Source organism: Triticum aestivum, chromosome 5D, assembly GCF_018294505.1.
Source record: "Triticum aestivum cultivar Chinese Spring chromosome 5D, IWGSC CS RefSeq v2.1, whole genome shotgun sequence".
In the NCBI taxonomy this organism is placed as follows: domain Eukaryota; kingdom Viridiplantae; phylum Streptophyta; class Magnoliopsida; order Poales; family Poaceae; genus Triticum; species Triticum aestivum.
In genome coordinates, this window is record NC_057808.1 from 122,029,301 (window position 1) to 122,050,482 (window position 21,182).

General features: G+C 47.3%; 1 protein-coding gene across 6 annotated transcripts; it reads right to left on the reverse strand.

The window, feature by feature from the left end:
- Positions 1-1,774: 1,774 nt before the first annotated feature.
- On the reverse strand, positions 1,775-11,184 carry LOC123119824 (uncharacterized). Of its 6 annotated transcripts, none has more exons than XM_044539759.1 (12): positions 8,790-11,184; positions 8,563-8,644; positions 8,321-8,392; positions 8,153-8,242; positions 7,510-7,763; positions 6,652-7,408; positions 3,997-5,612; positions 3,488-3,901; positions 3,106-3,401; positions 2,754-3,018; positions 2,224-2,668; positions 1,775-2,144 (listed from the first exon to the last, which is right to left on the reverse strand). In XM_044539759.1, exons 7-12 carry the CDS (start codon positions 4,186-4,188, stop codon positions 1,879-1,881), a joined length of 1,878 nt encoding a protein of 625 aa, XP_044395694.1. In that variant the 5' UTR covers positions 4,189-5,612; positions 6,652-7,408; positions 7,510-7,763; positions 8,153-8,242; positions 8,321-8,392; positions 8,563-8,644; positions 8,790-11,184; the 3' UTR covers positions 1,775-1,878. The 6 variants fall into 6 exon arrangements, with proteins under 6 accessions (XP_044395694.1, XP_044395697.1, XP_044395696.1 ...); XM_044539762.1 differs by having other exon boundaries at positions 8,535-8,644; XM_044539761.1 differs by having other exon boundaries at positions 8,563-11,184.
- Positions 11,185-21,182: the final 9,998 nt, after the last annotated feature.

Here is a 21,182-nt window from a genome sequence, read left to right on the forward strand (position 1 = left end):
CCGATTTCAGGATGGATAATAGGATAGTTCCATGGGACGAACTCACCGGTAGTGACACCATAATGAATGAGTTGGCTCACCAATTACGTAGTTCTGGATGGCCTGAAAGGACCTATGAGGAGGTACGTAAAGAACTTCTTAGGTTGCATGACAGGTGGAAGAAGGTAGTGGTGCCGAAGAGTGAAACTTTCAGAAGGATTGCAGCAAATAATCCATGTTTATGGACTGAGGAGAGCGAGGACGAAGATGATATCTTCATGCCGCCGCTTTCGGGTTCTGCATCGTCGAAGGGCAAGAGTTCTTCATCATCGTAGGGCAAGGTTTCTGCATCGTCGAAGGGCAAGAGTTCTTCATCATCGAAGGGCAAGTTTCTGCATCGTCGAAGGGCAAACGTTCTTCATCGTCGAAGGGCAAGAGTTCTGCATCGATCGAGGATGACGATGATGACTTCATGTAGTTTTTATGCTGTATGTTGTGAGTTCAGTTACGTGCCATTTAATTTGGATGTAGTTCTATCTAGTTGTTTGTAATGTCTCGTTGTATGAATATTATGTTCTATCTAAATATGATCTTGTAGAGTAGGCATATGTCTCGTACATAAGTACATAGTCATTTGTCTCATACATAGAATAGACATAAGTTCTCACACAGAAATAGATGGTAATGTCTCTACTGATACATAGGAGCGGCAATGACGACGTCTGGCCTGCCGGGGAGGCGGATCTCGAATGACAAATGCATCACATATAACTCGGTTTCCTGTAGCAATGCAACTGAACAACCCTTTTCCATTCCCATTCGCTCAGCATTTCTTGAATCTTGCCATCATCAGTTATGTCAATCAATTTTCTTTCCCCAGGGCCATCTGAATGCTTCCTGCTGACGTAGTACACAAAATCGTCTTCCTTCAACCCTTGCTTCAACATGAATTTAGTCTTCAACCAATCAAAAGTGAGGTCCACTTCACTAACTTGCACAACACTTGGAGACAAGCCTTGGACATGAACAATAGGGCTAAGCACCCACTGAGTACTCTCAGCCATCTGCAACACACAAATCGCATTGAGTACGTACCCTACCCCTTAATATCCCCACTAACAAATATTAGACATGACTATATATTACGAAGCTATATATTACAGAATATTAACGGAGCAACTAATACAATTCACCCTCCTACAATTATATTACGAATATTTGCCGTAGCAACTACAAATATTGACAGATTAATTAGTTGACATCTAAATATATTAACAAAAACTACCGGAGCACGTACGAAAAATAAAATGTGGGCTTAAATATACCCTTGAAGCGTGCGTGCGAAGGATGAAGGACGAACGGCGGCCACCAAACTGCCGGTGCTCCGGCTCGAACGAAGAACGACGAACAATAGCTTCACCTCCACCACAGTGCTCCAATTTACCACCAGCACACTGCAATGCTTATGCAGCTCCGTCTAAAGGGGGTTTTATAGGTAGAGAGGAGAAAATGGCGGGAAAGAACGGCTGCGATATGGCGGGAAACGGGTGGCGGGAAACGGGTGGCGGGAAAAAGTTGGCGCGAACATATGGCGGGAAAAAGTTGGCGCGAACATATGACGATGATGACTTCATGTAGTTTTTATGTTGTATGTTGTGAGTTCAGTTACGTACCATTTAATTTAGATGTAGTTCTATCTATTTGCTTGCAATGTCTCGTTGTATGAATATTATGTTCTATCTACATATGATCTTGTAGTTCCGATAACAGAGTACTAAAATAGAGTAGGCATATGTCTCGTACATAAGTACATAGTCATTTGTCTCATACATAGAATAGACATAAGTCTTACACAAAAATAGATGGTAATGTCTCTACTGATACAGATACATAGAAGCGTCAGTGACGACGTCTGGCCTGGCGGGGAGGCGGATCTGGAATCGGGGACCATCCCAATCTGTCGGGTGCCCTAACGTGACGAGGAGGAATCTCAGACTCTCCCTGGTCATGCTGTGTATCCTGTGTGGGGCCTGGTGGAGGAGTCGAAAACATGTTCATCCACTGGGTGTGCTGCGACATCTGAGCCTGTATGTTGTCCTCGAGATGTTGATCACTCCCCCACGTATCATGTGATGCCGACATAGACGCCTGATATCCATAGGCCCCTACGCGATGGAACGGTTCATCATGAAGAATGAGGTCGCGTCAATTAATATTCAAAACAATAAATATGAAGACACATACCTGCTGGGTGTGACGTCTGCTCTGGCTGAAACACGAAACTGGACGAGGGACCGTGCTGCTGTGGCTGTGGAGAAAACACGAAGCTCGACGAGGGACCGTGTTGCTGTGGCTGTGGAGAAAACATGAAGCTCGACGTGGGACCATAGTGCTGCGGGTGCCACGTAGAACTGCCAGGTTGGTCAGGACGGGATGGCCTGGTTGTCGGCTGCTGTGCTAGGCGTGGACGTGGTTGATGTCGTTGCATGGAGTGACGCGGCTGCTCCTGCTCGTGCTGAACAACATCGGTTCTCCGGGTGCACGTGATAGCCTCGTACACAGTCCGTATCTTATTCTGAATTCTTTCCAAGAAGGGTTGTACCACTGGACGATGTTGAAGAAGAGGTCCAGACGATAGTGATCGTCCAAAGGTGGTCACGTCGTCGTACAGTTCGCGTGTCAAGGTAGCCTGCAAATTTCCATGACGATTAATAATGTCTGTCTCTTGCACGTCAAAGTATGTGACAACATTACGTAAAGAAAAAATATCTTACCGTGTACTGCCTAGAACCCGAAGTATCATAGCTCGGGTACATATCCGACGGAGTAGGATCCGATAACTCCTCTGGGTGGGAGTACTCAACAATGCGTAACTGTGTACCGGTCATGTAGCGCCGCAAATAGAGATTGAATTCATCGAGATCGAAATTGTGATTCTCGTGCCATAGATTTGTGTTTGCTGTCTCCCATTCTATAACATACGGCTCTAGTCTAACTAGCCAGTCAGCAGTTGTCCTGTTCATGCCCTTCCTTGTCGTCCTAAAATTGTGGTGTGTTCAACAATTACCTAAAGCTTCGAATGAAGTACTATGAAAGAAAATGCAACATTGAAAAACTGGTTAATACCTGTGGATGTGTGCTGGCACCGGGTTCTCTATAGGGGGAGGTAGCTCCAACTGCAGAAGACCAAATTGCCTCATAATCCTCTGTTGTGCCATCTCCTCGACGAAGACATCGAAGATGATCTTCGATTTTGTCATCCAGTAATCTCGATCCCTTGTGCATAGCACAGACATACCAGCAGGGTATCTCGCTTGTATGGCTGCTTCCGTGTAGGGCTGCCAGATGACCCCGGTGTACGCATCGAACTGCTCGTTCAATGCTGTGTACGCCTTCCTGGTCTGATCACTAGCAAAGCGTCTCTGCAGAGAATAAAAGTTAGTAGCCGCTCGCATCGATCGATCTCTTGTGCAGAAAAAGTTGCATTAAACTATAACACGGTGCATACCTTGCGACGAGTCCAACACAGACCGAAAGTAGGCATGTCGATGCCCTCAACATCAAACATGGCGTCTATAGGCTCATGAACCCGTACATCTGGTCGCCCTATAGAGAACCTCTCCCACGACCACAGCTGTAGGAATAGAGGGCATCCAAGAAGGGTTGGCTTTCTCGATGTAAGCTGGCAACCGTTGCACATACCTCGGTATGTAGCCGCTAACACCGCCGAACCCCAACTCCTCTGTCTGATCTGATCCGCCGTCTGAGCGCTCGCTATCTCGAGTGCCATAGGGATGTAGAGGGCGCTAATAGTGGTGACATGGTTCTCCGTGAACATCACCTTGCCGAAAAGCCACAGTAAGTAGGCCTCGAGGCTCCGAGTGATCTGTTCCGCAGTCAAGGGCGCCCGGAAGTTCTGGATCTGCATTAAGCGAAGAGAAAGTTTTAGTAAGCCGCAATTATTTTCTGTAAAACTTTATGCGCGATAACTTGAAGAGAATAGGTAGGGGAAATTACCCGAAAATTTAGCAACCACTCATACTTAGGTCCGTGATGCTCCCATACCGGATCGGGAGCATCCGGAAAAACACCGTGAAAACGTTCTGTAAGAGCTCGCTCCCAACCAGCCGGTGCGTCCAACGGTCCTACGGCATGACCTGCCAACGGTAGTCCGAGCAAAAGTGACACATCCTCCAGAGTAGGAGCCATCTCTCCCCATCTGAAGTGAAACGTGTGGGTCTCTGGCCTCCAACGGTCCACTAAGCAGCTCAGCAAAGACCCATCGATGGCGACGCATTTCTCACCCGGGATAGACTCAACCAGACGCGCGAAAGGTAAAAGGCCGGCCCATTTCAACCTTCATCAGAGAACTTTTCAGTTACTGTCTCCCATTTCAACCATTAATATGCATGGCAGTGTGCAAATTAATAAAGCACGTACCGCTGAAACCATCCTGAGTGTATCTTCCAGTTTTCCTTAGGAGTGCGAGTGACGAGAGGCTCAAGCTTGCGCTCATACCATATCGCACCACGATGACCCTTATCAATGTCCCCATTCAGCAACCACAATCCCGACATTCCATAGCTTTGCCTTGCACTATCTCATCGTAAAACAGTCGAGCAATAAGCGTGGATGAAAGGTTGGCATGATCTTGAGGGATGCAGGGAATAAGACAAGTGTGATTAATTAAGTCACTTATCACCCAACTTGTGCCATACTTAGGGAGAAAGCCGTGCACCCTTGCGGGACAATCTGCATTCTTGCATACCATTGTGAGGAATTTCTGACTGGACACCTCAGCTTTGAAAACCCTTTGCGTGGACATTGCCCAATTAATTATTGCATCCTTCAGGGCTTGCTTGTTCGGATACATAGCACCCGTCGCAATATTGTTCTGGTGATATTGCCAGGCTGAATCATGTCCATCATTCACGGTCATTGCAGATGATAAGTCATGATTCCACCATGCAGGATTCGGGACCTCCTCTGCATTTTCTTCTTCATCTGACTCGTCAGAATCATCGGCATGACCCCTTTCAACATCGGTGTCTTCTTCTTCCATCTGGTTCTGCATGTGCCCATCTACCTCGTCAGCATCCACCTCGCCATTGTAATCACCATCGGCATTTGCTCCTTCTACCTGACTACTCTGCCCTGGTTCATAACCATAAGCATTTCCTCCTTCTACCTGACTGCTCTGTCCTTGGTCGTAACCATAAGCATTTCCTCCTTCAACATGACTGCTCTGTCCTTCGTAGCCACCCTCCCCTTCATATGCAGTGACCTCCTTCACGACGGGAAGCACTAAAGCAACAGGATTGCATCCCCTTCGTTCACAACCTTGTAACCACCGCACCCAATCGGAGTCTCCCTCTATTGGCCTCAAATAAAAGTAAATTTTTGAACTTGACCGTGTCCACAATGCATGAACACCAACGGTGTGTGTTTCAGTATTAAGACCTAAACTTGCCGCAATCCATTCTTTCAACTGACTAACAGACCATGTTTGTGGTGCGCTGATTGCAACCTCTATGTGAGTAAATTCACTCAGATCTGCTCCCAACTCATTTGTTTGGACAATACCAGGACCATAGTAAAATCTCAACTTCACTACATCGGACATCTCGACTCACCTATTTTTTTTCAACATATAAATACAAGTATTAGACATGTATATATATATTACCAGGACCATAGTAAATAATACAATAAATAGGCCCATGTTTACTAATAATAAATAGGCCTCAAATAATAATAATAATATAACCGACAAATATGATAATTCAGTTTATTTGAATTATATGGCCATGTTGATGTATTTTTTATTTTAATCTATGTTAAAATAATTTAGAAAAAGGCATGCGTCTTATTTCTACGATCATGTAAAATTCTTCCTTGCTAAGAAGGTTTTTTGTTAAATTACAGCGTGGGCGTTTAAAAAAAGTGTGGCATTGCTTGTTATGGGTTAAACTTTAGAAAATACGCATAATAAAAGTTAGCGGGTAATCCGCTTCATATTCGCATCGGGTACGGACTGAAACGTTTTTTAACATGTAGTTCTACTTTTCCTATTTTTTGCTTGCTTATTAAATTTTTATTATGTTTCCAACTCTTAAAAAAAAACTTCTTATTCGTTTTTTAACATGTAATATTATTCGTTTTGCTATGCACATGCCGACCCCAACTCTTCAAACTCTATTTTTTAACATCGTTTTTTAAATTTTTATTATGTTTCCAACTCTATTTTTTAACATCTTTTTTAACATGTAATATTATTCGTTTTGCTATGCACATGCCGACCCCAACTCTTCAAAAAAACTTGTCTCTTCTTTCCAACTTTTTATTCATGTTTCCAACTTCTTATCCCGCACCTGTGTACGTGTCAAGTATTAAGCAACAACTTATTATCACACTAACAACTAATACAATTCACACACCTACAACTATATTACGAATAATCGCACACAAATTTATTTTCACATCGAACGAAGCATGCGTGCGAACGAATAATATTTACGTATACTACCGGGACAAATAACAATATTTCCGTATACTACCGGGCCAAAAAAAATAATCGCACACAAATATTTACGTATACTACCGCGGCAAATAACAATATTTACATATAATCCCGGAGCACCTACGAAAAATAAAATGAGGGTTGAAATATACCCTTGAAGCGTGCGTGCGAACGAAGAACGAAGAACCACGAACGAAGAACGACGAACGACCTCCACCACCACCACCTCCACCACCTCCACCACCACCACCACCTCACCACCCCAACTGCCCCAACGACGAACACTGCCCCAACTTCACCACCACCACCACCACCAAAATGCTCACCACGACCACCACGAGCTACCCCGTCAGTAGATCGACACCTCTTTTCGCTGCCCTAAATGAGTTGAACCCATTCACGGTGCCAAAATCGCGAAAATGTAGCTCATTTAGGTGTACAAATGTGTGCCATTTTTCTGTAGAGAGAGGAGGAACACAGCAGAATGAGCCACGGGAGAAGAATAATGGAGGAAGGATAGGATATGGGCGGGCAGGGAGAAGAAATAATGCAGGAAAGAGAGAAGGAGAGGATAAGGGCGGGCTGGCCAACGCGCGTCAGGTCGGCCGCACCCTGTCGGCCACCAGGTGGCCGATCGGCGGGCGGGACGCCGACAGGGGCGCATCACGCCGACAGGCCGCTGCCTCCCCCCTCGCGACGTGGCACGACCAACCAACGGCCGCCGCGTGGCTGCCCGGCCTGCAGTCGGCCTCCTGATAGCCGATCGGCCTGCTGTGGGCCGACTGGGCTCAGTCGGCCTGCAGTCGGCCTCCTGATAGCCGATCAGAATCACTGCTAGAGCCGTCCAATTCCTGGTTTTTCTTTTGTGCAGTAGCAACCCGCAGGATTCTTCACTTCGGTAGCTGGCTTCTGAAAACGAAGTGAAACATGGTGAAATCAGGCAAAAAGATAATTAAAAATGCTATTAAATGATGAAGCTTCCACTTTGAAATTGGTAGGTAAATGAATACCTCAGAGTCAGAGCTTTTGGAATCAGAACTTTCATCGGATTCTGCAAGAGGCAAAAACTTACAGGATCACCAAAGTATAAGATGTCAGCAAGAGGCAAAAACTAACCGTCCAGCACCGCATTTTTGCCACATCAGTTGCCTCCGCGCGAGCAGGCCTTAGGTTGTCCGTCATACAGTCCACAACATGAGTAACAACAGCAGGGCTTTCCAGCCATGTTGCACTTGTGCAGAGCAGACTTCTGAAATAAGAACACCTAAAGAACGAACAAAGTAGTGCTCAATACAGATCCTTGATTTTTGTTTAAAAAAAGAGCAAATCTAAGTAAAGCACATAAAATCATCACTAAGCTTCATGCAAATGGGGAAAATACATGTTAATCAAGCAAAATGCCTTCACAACTGCCAAGGGCACTCACAATGCTTCTCTTAGAAAGATGGCATAGGCAAAATGCTGATGTGGCACTGTAATAATTAAGAAAGAACGAGAGTGGAGCTGTATGTTTATATAGATACGGCTCTTAGCTCGTTTTCTTGCACTCCCTGTTTTCCTACTCTTCAATTTTCTCCACAATGCAACATCATTTAGATACAACTAGGACGACACGTTAAGAGATAATGCATTGCAAAGGTTGAGATAACCAACCTTTTCAGGTTGAAGATCAATTCCAAAGTTTCCTCTTGACAGAATTATACCATATGCTTCTTCCAGGATCTCATCAAAATGGTTCAAGCCCTGCAAGGAATAAGGAGTCAATAGGTGGTAAACAAATCCAAGTTGCTCAGGAATGTTGAAGGAATATCTTGAAATTACCTCCACATTCTCAATTTTGGCAAAAATCAGAGTTTGGCTAAGATCACCTAACTTTGAGAGGAACTCCCATGCCTATTGCAGGAAAAAATACTCTATCAACATTAGGAACATTTTTCCAAAGTATGAAATGCAAACAAACATGTGATACTATTCAACCCAATATCAATATATAAAAAATCAATCTGTTGGGAAAGATGGCACTGTGAAGTAGTACACTCTAAATATCTGACATAATGAGTTACTTGCCACACATCTTCTGCATGCCTTGTATAAGAAAGAGAGAGGAAGTCAATCTTGGTTGGGGCACCCTATCTTTCTCATAACCTGAAAGTGGTGCATGCTCATAAAGTCATATAATGGGTTACAGCAAGGAGCTCCAGTTTCACGAAAAAATATTTTTTTAATATGTAAAGCCTAGTCGTCAAGTTAATACAAAGAGCAAGAGAGATTCTTGGGAGGAGTTCCTTACATCTTTATCCTCACCAGACAGCGTGGGCATGTCGATATGGATCGAGCAGTGCAATGTGAAGACATAATCACAAAAAAGTTCAGAAAAAAGAATAGTCAGTCTACACTAAACAAGTAATAGGTGATCAGGAACTACCAATACCAAGTTAGCATACATGATTATTCGTCAAGATACGAGTTCGCATTCAACAAACAGCAATCAATCATGCCACAACAATATAAAACACAAGTTATACAACCAATCATTCAACAAAGCATACAAGCCACACCATCAAGCAAATGCAATATTCACAGGGTCACACACACACAGTCAAGCGACACACAAATTCACCATCAAGCCACACACAGTCAAGCCACACCATCAAGCAAATGTAATATTCACAGGGTCACACACACACAGTCAAGCCACACACAAATTCACCATCAAGCCACACACAGTCAAGCCACACACACAATCAAGCCACACACACACACAGAGTCAAGCCACACATATTCACCATCAAGCCACACACACACAGAGTCAAACCACACATATTCACCATCAAGCCACACACAGTGACACACACAGAATGGAGCGCTTGCACACAAGAAACAGACTTAGATAGGGGCACAAACAGAAAGCTAATACATGCAAGACCGAAGTAATCTCAGAAAGCTATAAAGTTAGCAGCATTGACAAAAAAACATGTGATGAACAAGCTTTTACAGATAAATAAATTCTGGAGTTATGCTCTTTTATCTAGAACAAAGTCTAAGGGGGACTAACTAGCAGCACCTCGACATCTAGTACTCGTATGATGAGCAGTTAAATGGAAATAGCAACATGAGGAAGAAAAGAAGGCCACATGGTTTGCACTCTTGTAAAACTTTCTGCCTAAATGGTTTGCACCCCTGAATACACATCACCATATATGGGAACATGAGCAAAGCATGACAAGAGTAAGCAATTGAAAACAACATAGTAACACCCTGAACATCCATCAAGTAGAATAAGAAACGACAGAGGGCCAACAACCCAATTTCAATCAAAATAACCGATCTGAACAACGCAACATTTGAGATCTGAACATCCATCAAGCAGTATCAAAGGGCGCATGCGTTTGAGATATGAAAGTAACCGACGAACAGCGCAGGTAACGGAGCAGAGGAACCGATCTGAACGAGCATGATAAACAGCAATTCCAATTTCAAAAGCAGACGCGAACAAGGGCCCGACGCGAACATGAAACGCAGGAACGTGAGCGTCTCTCAGATAACAGAAGCGCACGCAGAAGTTTCTCAAACAGACTTGTTAGTTCGCAAACCAGACGACCCAAACCGACCGACGGACCGACCGCTCGCTTCCTCCACGGATACCCCCGATGAGACGGCACGAAGAACACGCGAGAGCATCAGTGTAAAGAACCCAGCAGCAACACAGGGGATCGAGGAGAATCAAATCAGACGCGATTCCAAACGGACTGGACGAGAACGAGCAAAATCAAATCAAGACGCGATTCTATCTATATTGACGACGGCGAGGACAAAGAAAACTCAAAACAGACGCGATTTCTGATCTAAACGGACGAGGAGGAGGACGAGCAGAATCAAATCACACGCAACTCTAAACTGACGACGGCGAGGACCTGCAAAATCAACTCGGAAGCGATTCTAAACGGGCGGCGGCGAGGACGAGCAGAATCAAATCACACGCAACTCTAAACTGACGACGGCGAGGACGAGCAAAATCAGCTCGGAAGCGATGCTAAACGGGCGGCGGCGAGGACGAGCAAAATCAAATCACACGCGACTCTAAACTGGCGACGGCGAGGACGAGCAAAATCAACTCGGAAGCGATGCTAAACGGGTGACGGCGAGGACGAGCAAAATGAAACCAGACGCGATTTTCTATCTAAACGGATGAACCGAGGACGAGCAAAATCAATCAAATCAGACGCGCTTCAACACAGACGAATCGAGGACGAGCAATTCTAGTCTAAACGGACGAGTCGAGCGAGGAGGAGCAAGATGAAACCAGACGCGGGAGGAGGAGAGGCAGGAGTCGAGGACGAATCGAGGCGAGGGGCATGGCCTGGGCGAAGAGAGGAGGAGCGGGCCGGCCAAAGGGCGCGCCTTTATAGCCGGGGCAGAGGCGGTTGCGGCAGCCGGAGGCTTGTCCTTGCCGGCGGATATAGAAGGAAAGTGGAGCTGGTGGGCTGGTTGCGGCAGCCGGAGCCGAGGTGGCGTGCGTGGCGTGGCGTGGCGGCGGATATAGAAGGAAAGTGGAGCTGGTGGGCTGGGGGCTTGGGGCTGGATCCGGAGCGGGAGCGGGGTGGGCAGGAGGAGGTCGGCGGCGGCGCGTCCGTCTCGAATCGGGAGCGGAACGGGAGATTTCCGTCTCGAATTGGGGACGGACAGGGAAATTTCCAACTAGGGTACTCGGGACGGGAATTGCAACGGTCCAGGTGATGACGTGTCTTTTCTCTTTTTTTTGAGTGGCGAAAACAAATGTGTGTTTTTTTACTGCTGAGAAAAATGTGTTCGGGTTAGAAAAACGCTACTGCCAAAAAAGAAAAAGAATAAAAACGCCACGTTCATAGATGCTACATGGAACGAAAACATTCACAATGTACTTCTCGTTTCATTGGCACCAACTTAAGTGTCGTAAAAAAATTGCCCGGCTAGAATAGCTAGGACACGAATCTGAGTTGATCGAAAACTCGTCTCGCCCGATAGTGTGCGCAGGGTGTGAACCCTAGCTTTTGTCGCTTCCCTCCCCCTCCTCGCCTTCCGTCCCCTTCAACGTCGTCGGGCAAAGCCCAGTCAGTGTAGGCGGCGACGGGCGGGGGGGGGGAGCATTTCTCCCCTCCCGATAGTGTGCGCAGCACGAGGCGGCACCGTGTCGAGGGTGCGGCGGCAGCAAGTCAGACGGGCGTACCGGCAGCGTGGGCAGATGGTAGGGCTGCGCGGATTCCAAAGGTGCGTGCTCGGCGGGCAAGCGTTGGTCTAGATAACGGCGGCCCTGTTGGTCTGGTGTGTTGAGCGGCGCAGGTCGGGTAGGCATGGGCCGATGGTCATGGCCCTGCCTCCAGGCGATCATGGCTATTGGCGGAGGGGGTATGCTGCAGGCGCGTAGTGGTGGCCCTGATCTATCGAGGGACCTGGCCAGGTGCTGCAGGCGCGGTGCAAGGGAGCTGCTCGAAGTCGTCAATGAATCTGGCTGGCCTTGGATGCTCCTCGCGACTCCGGTGGGCGGATGGCTATGTCGTGGCAGGGATCTCCCCTTGCCCCGGTCTGGTTTGGCCGTCGCGGGGGTGGCTACGTCGATCGGCGGGTCAGTCGCTACGGCTTGGGCGGCGGCGGTTGGCAGCAGGGTGCTGGTGGTGCCTCTCTTCTTCCAGGTCCGGGCCGGGGGTGCGGGGTGCTCATTCGGCGAAGATGGCCAGGACTTGGGCCCGGGATGGGCCAGATCTCCGCTCCGAGTAGATGATGGTGGGCCTAGTTTGGGTGGTGCCCGCGGGTGACGAGGTCCCTCTTCTCGTGGGTACAGTGGTTGATGGTGGTGGTCAGGACATCGCGAGTCCATCAGGCAGATTGGCGTCGAAGACCATGGACATGGCGTCGTGTGAGCGTGCTCAGCGGCGACCATTGGTAGTCACGGAGTTGTGTCTCCCTCGGTCCACCGGGACTGGCTGGAGGCATAGGTGTCCATGCCTCCTACCATGGAGGTGTCAATCCAGACTTCATGGTTGATGTTGAGCTAGGAGTAAAAGGAGATGCCTTTTACTCCTCCTACCGGGGTGGGTGCACCGTGATGTGGGTGGGTGGTTATGGCTTGGACATGGATGCCGGGGTGGCGGTTTGCATGTTTTGGCTCTCTAGTGGGGAACACTACAGCGGTGGTGATTGTCTGTCTTGGCCGTGTGGGCGATGGGACGGGTGGAGGCGGGTGGGTCAGGTGTCTTCTTTGTCTTCACAGTGGTTACGCTCTGATCCGGATCGGGGGGGTCAATCCTCGCTGAGCTTGTCCTGGTGACCTCGTAGTGGCACGGGTGAGCTGGCAAGCGAAAGCTCTGTGCCTTGGTGCGAATGACGGATCTTGGGTAGGGGATCCCAAGCTGTGGACGTAGCTTGATGGTGTTAGGACAAAAGAGGGACACGATGTTTACCTAGGTTCGCGCCCCCTCGAAGAGGTAAAACCCCATGTCCTGCTTGATTGTATTCATATGGGGTACAAAGTACATGATGATCTACATCGAGATCGTATATGTATGTCTCTAACTCGAAGAGGTAAAAATTACTAGACTATTTTGCCCCCGAATTTGCTATGGAGGAAATGCTGGGTAGTTACGCGCATGCAAAGTATTAGCTCAGCTTGCAGTCATCAATTCTCGTGCAAAGATATTGGCAAAGATATTGAAGAAGTGTGATTAGAATATAATAGTAGTGGCACTAGTTGATGAGACATAAACTCAACACAAATAGAAGTCGGTGCACAAGTGCGAGATCGATATTTAAAGAGAGGGGGTGAGAACGTGCGCTGTTGCACGCAGTGGTGGAGCCATGAAAAATAAACGAGCTAGGGGGCCAAGCATTGCTAATCTTTTACGAGGAGGGCCAATTCATCAACTTAAACCATTTTACCAGCAATTGATCTACTGATCACATTCATATTAGCCTCGGTATACAGTGATGTTAGGGGGCAGGGCCCTTGCTGCCCCCTGTCTTCGCCACTGTGTGCGCGTCTGAGAGATGAAGCGGAAGGCATGGACGATGAGATGGGGGCGTTGGATATATAAGTAATGTGGGTGTATCAGCTATGTAATCCTATATACAGAGGTATAGGTTGATCGATGTGTACGTGGGAAAGAGGGTGAGACCTCACTAGATATATAGATTGATCGGTTTGTGTGGAAAACTGGGAAAGACCTAGCTATATATACACACACATAGAGGAACATCGATCGTTGCACATGCACGTGAGAGATAAAGAATGCCCGATATGATGAAGAGGGGGATGTGTGTGTGTGTGTGCATGCATGGGAGACCGACCTGAAGAAAAAGATTGCATGTGTGCGATGGATAATGCTGAGTGGTGGTGTGTGTGCATGCATGCACGAGAGAAAGTTAGTGGTACAATTATAAAGAGAAGACGACTGTGTGGATGTAAAAGACTAGGTGAGGTCATAATCAATGTAAAGTTGAATTCAAATATTTGAATAAGAGATCATGATGTTTGAAACCCATGCATGCATGAATATAACTGAGATATGTGTGGTGTGGTTTGGAAACGAGCATGCTATACTGTATACACATTGAACAAGGTCAGACTGATTTGAATTTGAGATACCAATGGCAGACATTGTTTGGCCACATTGCATTCGTGCATGGACACACTATTCTAATTGGAGATGATGGGTGGCTTTCGCATCACATATCTATATCTATACCCCTATATATTATATTATATATTTTTTATATAGTGTGCAAATACTTTTAACTTTGAAAGATGCTCGTTGGATGAAACCAACCCGACGATGCAGAGATGGCAAATTCGAGCACTACTGGTCATTGGATATCATCTACATTCCACCAGATTTTGCCACATGTACAATCTAGAAGACTCCATGGTTGAACTTAAGCATAATGCACAAACCTCAAAACACAAGCACTTCTTCTTTCTTATAGAATCTTCCGTATCATAATTGCCCAAATGTTTTTCTACATGATTTGCCATTATTTGTTTTTACTTTATGCTTTACAACGCACAATTCCATGAATCTTAAAATAGATTAGCTTGCTTATAAAAACTAGATGATTTTGAGTGAGATGAACTATAAGAATTAAACGAACATCTACGTCATGCATATTGTTGGGGATCGTTGCAGAAATTAAAAAAATTTACGCATCACCAAGATCAATCTATGGAGAAACTAGCAACGAGAGAGAGGGGAGTGTATCTCCGTACCCTTGAAGATCGCGATGCGGAAGCGTTACTAGAACGCGGATGAGGGAGTCGTACTCGCGGCGATTCAAATCGCGGAAGATCCGATCTAACGCCGAAAGGATGGCGCCTCCGCGTTCAACACACGTACAGCCCGGGGACGTCTCCTCCTTCTTGATCTAGCAAGGGGAGAGGAGAAGTTGAGGGAGAGCTCCGGCAGCACGACGGCGTGGTGGTGGAACTTGCAGTTCTCCGGCAGGGCTTCGCCAAGCACTACGGAGGAGGAGGAGGTGTTGGGGAGGGAGAGGGCTGCGCCAGGGGAAGGGTGCGGCACCCCTCCCACCTCCCCTCTATTTATAGGGGCAAGGGAGAGGGGGGTCGCCCCCCTCCAGATGGATCTAGAGGGGGGCGGCGACCAAGGGGGGAGGCTTGCCCCCCAAGCCAAGGGGGGCGCCCCCTTTAGGGTTTCCCCCAACCCTAAGCGCATGGGCCCTAGGGGGGGTGGCGCCAGCCCACCTAGGGGCTGGTTCCCCTCCATATTCAGCCCATTGGGCCCTCCGGGGCAGGTGGACCCTCCCGGTGGACCCCCGGAACCCTTTCGGTGGTCCCGGTACAATACCGATAAACCCCCGAACACTTCCGGCGACCGAATAAGGACTTCCCATATATAAATCTTTGTTGGGGATCGTAGCAGAATTTTAAAATTTTCTACGCATCACCAAGATCCATCTATGGAGTTTACTAGCAACGAGAAGGAAGGAGTGCATCTACATACCCTTGTAGATCGCGAGCGGAAGCGTTCAAGTGAACGGGGTTGATGGAGTCGTACTCGTCGTGATCCAAATCACCGATGACCGAGCGCCGAACGGATGGCACCTCCGCGTTCAACACACGTACGGAGCAGCGATGTCTCCTCCTTCTTGATCCAGCAAGGGGGAAGCAGAGGTTGATGGATATCCAGCAGCACGACGGCGTGGTGGTGGAAGTAGCGGGGATCCCGGCAGGGCTTCGCCAAGCGCAAGCGGGAGGGAGAGGTGTCACGGGAGGGAGAGGGAGGCGCCAGGGGCTAGGGTACTGCTGCCCTCCCTCCCCCCACTATTTATAGGGGTCCTGGGGGGGCGCCGGCCCCCTGGAGATCCCATCTGAGGGGGGGGCGGCGGCCAAGGGGGTGGCTTGCCCCCCAAGCCAAGTGGGGCGCCCCCCCACCCCCAGGGTTTCCAACCCTAGGCGCAGGGGAGGCCCATGGGGGGCGCACCAGCCCACCAGTGGCTGGTTCCCCTCCCCACTTCAGCCCATGGGGCCCTCCGGGATAGGTGGCCCCACCCGGTGGACCCCCGGGACCCTTCCGGTGGTCCCGGTACAATACCGATAACCCCCGAAACTTTCCCGGTGGCCGAAACTGGACTTCCTATATATAATTCTTCACCTCCGGACCATTCCGGAACTCCTCGTGACGTCCGGGATCTCATCCGGGACTCCGAACAACTTTCGGGTTTCCGCATACTAATATCTCTACAACCCTAGCGTCACCGAACCTTAAGTGTGTAGACCCTACGGGTTCGGGAGACATGCAGACATGACCGAGACGGCTCTCCGGTCAATAACCAACAGCGGGATCTGGATACCCATGTTGGCTCCCACATGTTCCACGATGATCTCATCGGATGAACCACGATGTCGAGGATTCAATCAATCCCGTATACAATTCCCTTTGTCAATCGGTACGTTACTTGCCCGAGATTCGATCGTCGGTATCCCAATACCTTGTTCAATCTCGTTACCGGCAAGTCACTTTACTCGTACCGTAATGCATGATCCCGTGGCTAACTCCTTAGTCACATTGAGCTCATTATGATGATGCATTACCGAGTGGGCCCAGAGATACCTCTCCGTCATACGGAGTGACAAATCCCAGTCTCGATCCGTGCCAACCCAACAGACACTTTCGGAGATACCCGTAGTGCACCTTTATAGTCACCCAGTTACGTTGTGACGTTTGGTACACCCAAAGCACTCCTACGGTATCCGGGAGTTGCACGATCTCATGGTCTAAGGAAATGATACTTGACATTGGAAAAGCTCTAGCAAACGAACTACACGATCTTTTGTGCTATGCTTAGGATTGGGTCTTGTCCATCACATCATTCTCCTAATGATGTGATCCCGTTATCAATGACATCCAATGTCCATAGTCAGGAAACCATGACTATCTGTTGATCAACGAGCTAGTCAACTAGAGGCTCACTAGGGACATGTTGTGGTCTATGTGTTCACACATGTATTACGATTTCCGAATAACACAATTATAGCATGAACAATAGACAATTATCATGAACAAGGAAATATAATAATAACCATTTTATTATTGCCTCTAGGGCATATTTCCAACAGTCTCCCACTTGCACTAGAGTCAATAATCTAGTTACATTGTGATGAATCGAACACCCATAGAGTTCTGGTGTTGATCATGTTTTGCTCTAGGGAGAGGTTTAGTCAACGGATCTGCTACATTCAGGTCCGTATGTACTTTACAAATATCTATGTCTCCATTCTGAACACTTTCACGAATGGAGTTGAAGCGACGCTTGATATGCCTGGTCTTCCTGTGAAACCTGGGCTCCTTGGCAAGGGCAATAGCTCCAGTGTTGTCACAGAAGAGAGTCATCGGGCCCGACGCATTGGGAATCACCCCTAGGTCAGTAATGAACTCCTTCATCCAGATTGCTTCTTGCGCTGCCTCTGAGGCCGCCATGTACTCCGCTTCACATGTAGATCCCGCCACGACGCTTTGCTTGCAACTGCACCAGCTTACTGCCCCTCCATTCAAAATATACACGTATCCGGTTTGTGACTTCGAGTCATCCAGATCTGTGTCGAAGCTAGCGTCGACGTAACCCTTTACGACGAGCTCTTCGTCACCTCCATAAACGAGAAACATATCCTTAGTCCTTTTCAGGTACTTCAGGATATTCTTGACCGCTGTCCAGTGTTCCATGCCGGGATTACTTTGGTACCTTCCTACCAAACTTACGGCAAGGTTTACATCAGGTCTGGTACACAGCATGGCATACATAATAGACCCTATGGCCGAGGCATAGGGGATGACACTCATCTTTTCTCTATCTTCTGCCGTGGTCGGGCATTGAGCCGTGCTCAATTGCACACCTTGCAATACAGGCAAGAACCCCTTCTTGGACTGATCCATATTGAACTTCTTCAATATCTTGTCAAGGTACGTACTCTGTGAAAGACCAATGAGGCGTCTTGATCTATCTCTATAGATCTTGATGCCTAATATATAAGCAGCTTCTCCAAGGTCCTTCATTGAAAAACACTTATTCAAATAGGCCTTTATACTTTCCAAGAATTCTATATCATTTCCCATCAATAGTATGTCATCCACATATAATAAGAGAAATGCTACAGAGCTCCCACTCACTTTCTTGTAAACACAGGCTTCTCCATAAGTCTGTGTAAACCCAAACGCTTTGATCATCTCATCAAATCGAATGTTCCAACTCCGAGATGCTTGCACCAGCCCATAGATGGAGCGCTGGAGCTTGCATACCTTGTTAGCATTCTTAGGATCGACAAAACCTTCCGGCTGCATCATATACAATTCTTCCTTAAGAAAGCCGTTAAGGAATGCCGTTTTGACGTCCATCTGCCATATCTCATAATCATAGTATGCGGCAATTGCTAACATGATTCGGACGGACTTCAGCTTCGCTACGGGTGAGAAAGTCTCATCGTAGTCAACCCCTTGAACTTGTCGATAACCCTTAGCGACAAGTCGAGCTTTATAGATGGTAACATTACCTTCCACGTCCGTCTTCTTCTTAAAGATCCATTTGTTTTCTATCGCTCGCCGATCATCGGGCAAGTCTGTCAAAGTCCACACTTCGTTTTCATACATGGATCCTATCTCGGATTTCATGGCTTCTAGCCATTTGTCGGAATCCAGGCCCGCCATCGCTTCTTCATAGTTCGAAGGTTCACCGTTGTCTAACAACATGATTTCCAGGACAGGGTTGCCGTACCACTCTGGTGCGGAACGTGTCCTTGTGGACCTACGAAGTTCAGCAGTAACTTGATCCGAAGCTTCATGATCATCATCATTAACTTCCTCCCCAGTCGGTGTAGGCACCACAGGAACATCTTCCCGCGCTGCGCTACTTTCCGGTTCGGAAGGGGTGACTATCACCTCATCAAGTTCCACTTTCCTCCCACTCACTTCTTTCGAGAGAAACTCTTTCTCCAGAAAGGACCCGTTCTTGGCAACAAAGATCTTGCCTTCGGATCTGAGGTAGAAGGTATACCCAATGGTTTCCTTGGGGTATCCTATGAAGACGCATTTCTCCGACTTGGGTTCGAGCTTTTCAGGTTGAAGTTTCTTGACATAAGCATCGCATCCCCAAACTTTTAGAAACGACAGCTTAGGTTTCTTCCCAAACCATAATTCATACGGTGTCGTCTCAACGGATTTCGACGGAGCCCTATTTAAAGTGAATGCGGCAGTCTCTAAAGCATAGCCCCAAAATGAGAGCGGTAGATCGGTAAGAGACATCATAGATCGCACCATATCCAATAGAGTGCGATTACGACGTTCGGACACACCATTTCGCTGAGGTGTTCCAGGCGGCGTGAGTTGTGAAACTATTCCACATTTCCTTAAGTGTGTGCCAAATTCGTGACTTAAATATTCCCCTCCACGATCTGATCGTAGGAACTTTATTTTCCTGTCACGTTGATTCTCAACCTCACTCTGAAATTCCTTGAACTTTTCAAAGGTCTCAGACTTGTGTTTCATTAGGTAGACATACCCATATCTACTTAAGTCATCAGTGAGAGTGAGAACATAACGATAGCCACCGCGAGCCTCAACACTCATTGGACCGCACACATCAGTATGTATGATTTCCAATAAGTTGGTTGCTCGCTCCATTGTTCCGGAGAACGGAGTCTTGGTCATCTTACCCATGAGGCATGGTTCGCACGTGTCAAATGATTCGTAATCAAGAGACTCCAAAAGTCCATCTGCATGGAGCTTCTTCATGCGTTTGACACCAATGTGACCAAGGCGGCAGTGCCACAAGTATGTGGGACTATCGTTATCAACTTTACATCTTTTGGTATTCACACTATGAATATGTGTAACATCACGTTCGAGATTCATTAAGAATAAACCATTGACCAGCGGGGCATGACCATAAAACATATCTCTCATATAAATAGAACAACCATTATTCTCGGATTTAAATGAGTAGCCATCTCGAATTAAACGAGATCCTGATACAATGTTCATGCTCAAAGCTGGCACTAAATAACAATTATTGAGGTTTAAAACTAATCCCATAGGTAAATGTAGAGGTAGCGTGCCGACGGCGATCACATCGACCTTGGAACCATTCCCGACGCGCATCGTCACCTCGTCCTTCGCCAGTCTCCGCTTATTCCGCAGCTCCTGTTTTGAGTTACAAATATGAGCAACCGCACCGGTATCAAATACCCAGGAGCTACTACGAGTACTGGTAAGGTACACATCAATTACATGTATATCACATATACCTTTGGTGTTGCCGGCCTTCTTGTCCGCTAAGTATTTGGGGCAGTTCCGCTTCCAGTGACCACTTCCCTTGCAATAAAAGCACTCAGTCTCAGGCTTGGGTCCATTCTTTGACTTCTTCCCGGTAACTGGCTTACCGGGCGCGGCAACTCCCTTGCCGTCCTTCTTGAAGTTCTTCTTACCCTTGCCTTTCTTGAACTTAGTGGTTTTATTCACCATCAACACTTGATGTTCCTTTTTGATCTCCACCTCCGCTGATTTCAGCATTGAATATACCTCAGGAATGGTCTTTTCCATCCCCTGCATATTGAAGTTCATCACAAAGCTCTTGTAGCTTGGTGGAAGCGACTGAAGGATTCTGTCAATGACCGCGTCATCCGGGAGATTAACTCCCAGCTGAGACAAGCGGTTGTGTAACCCAGACATTTTGAGTATGTGCTCACTGACAGAACTATTTTCCTCCATTTTACAACTGAAGAACTTGTCGGAGACTTCATATCTCTCGACCCGGGCATGAGCTTGGAAAACCATTTTCAGCTCTTCGAACATCTCATATGCTCCATGTTTCTCAAAACGCTTTTGGAGCCCCGGTTCTAAGCTGTAAAGCATGCCGCACTGAACGAGGGAGTAATCATCAGCACGTGATTGCCAAGCGTTCATAACGTCTTGGTTCTCTGGGATGGGTGCTTCACCTAGCGGTGCTTCTAGGACATAATCTTTCTTGGCAGCTATGAGGATGATCCTCAGGTTCCGGACCCAGTCCGTATAGTTGCTGCCATCATCTTTCAGCTTGGTTTTCTCTAGGAACGCGTTGAAGTTGAGGGCAACGTGGGCCATTTGATCTACAAGACATATTGTAAAGATTTTAGACTAAGTTCATGATAATTAAGTTCATCTAATCAAAT

Coding starts and splice junctions, on each gene's coding strand:
- LOC123119824 (XM_044539759.1), bottom strand. CDS start 4,188: ATGGCTCCTACTCTGGAGGATGTGTCACTTTTGCTCGGACTACCGTTG. Junction 3,902..3,996: donor AGTGGTTGCTAAATTTTCGG/GTAATTTCCCCT, acceptor CGCTTAATGCAG/ATCCAGAACTTCCGGGCGCC. Junction 3,019..3,105: donor GTGCCAGCACACATCCACAG/GTATTAACCAGT, acceptor CCACAATTTTAG/GACGACAAGGAAGGGCATGA.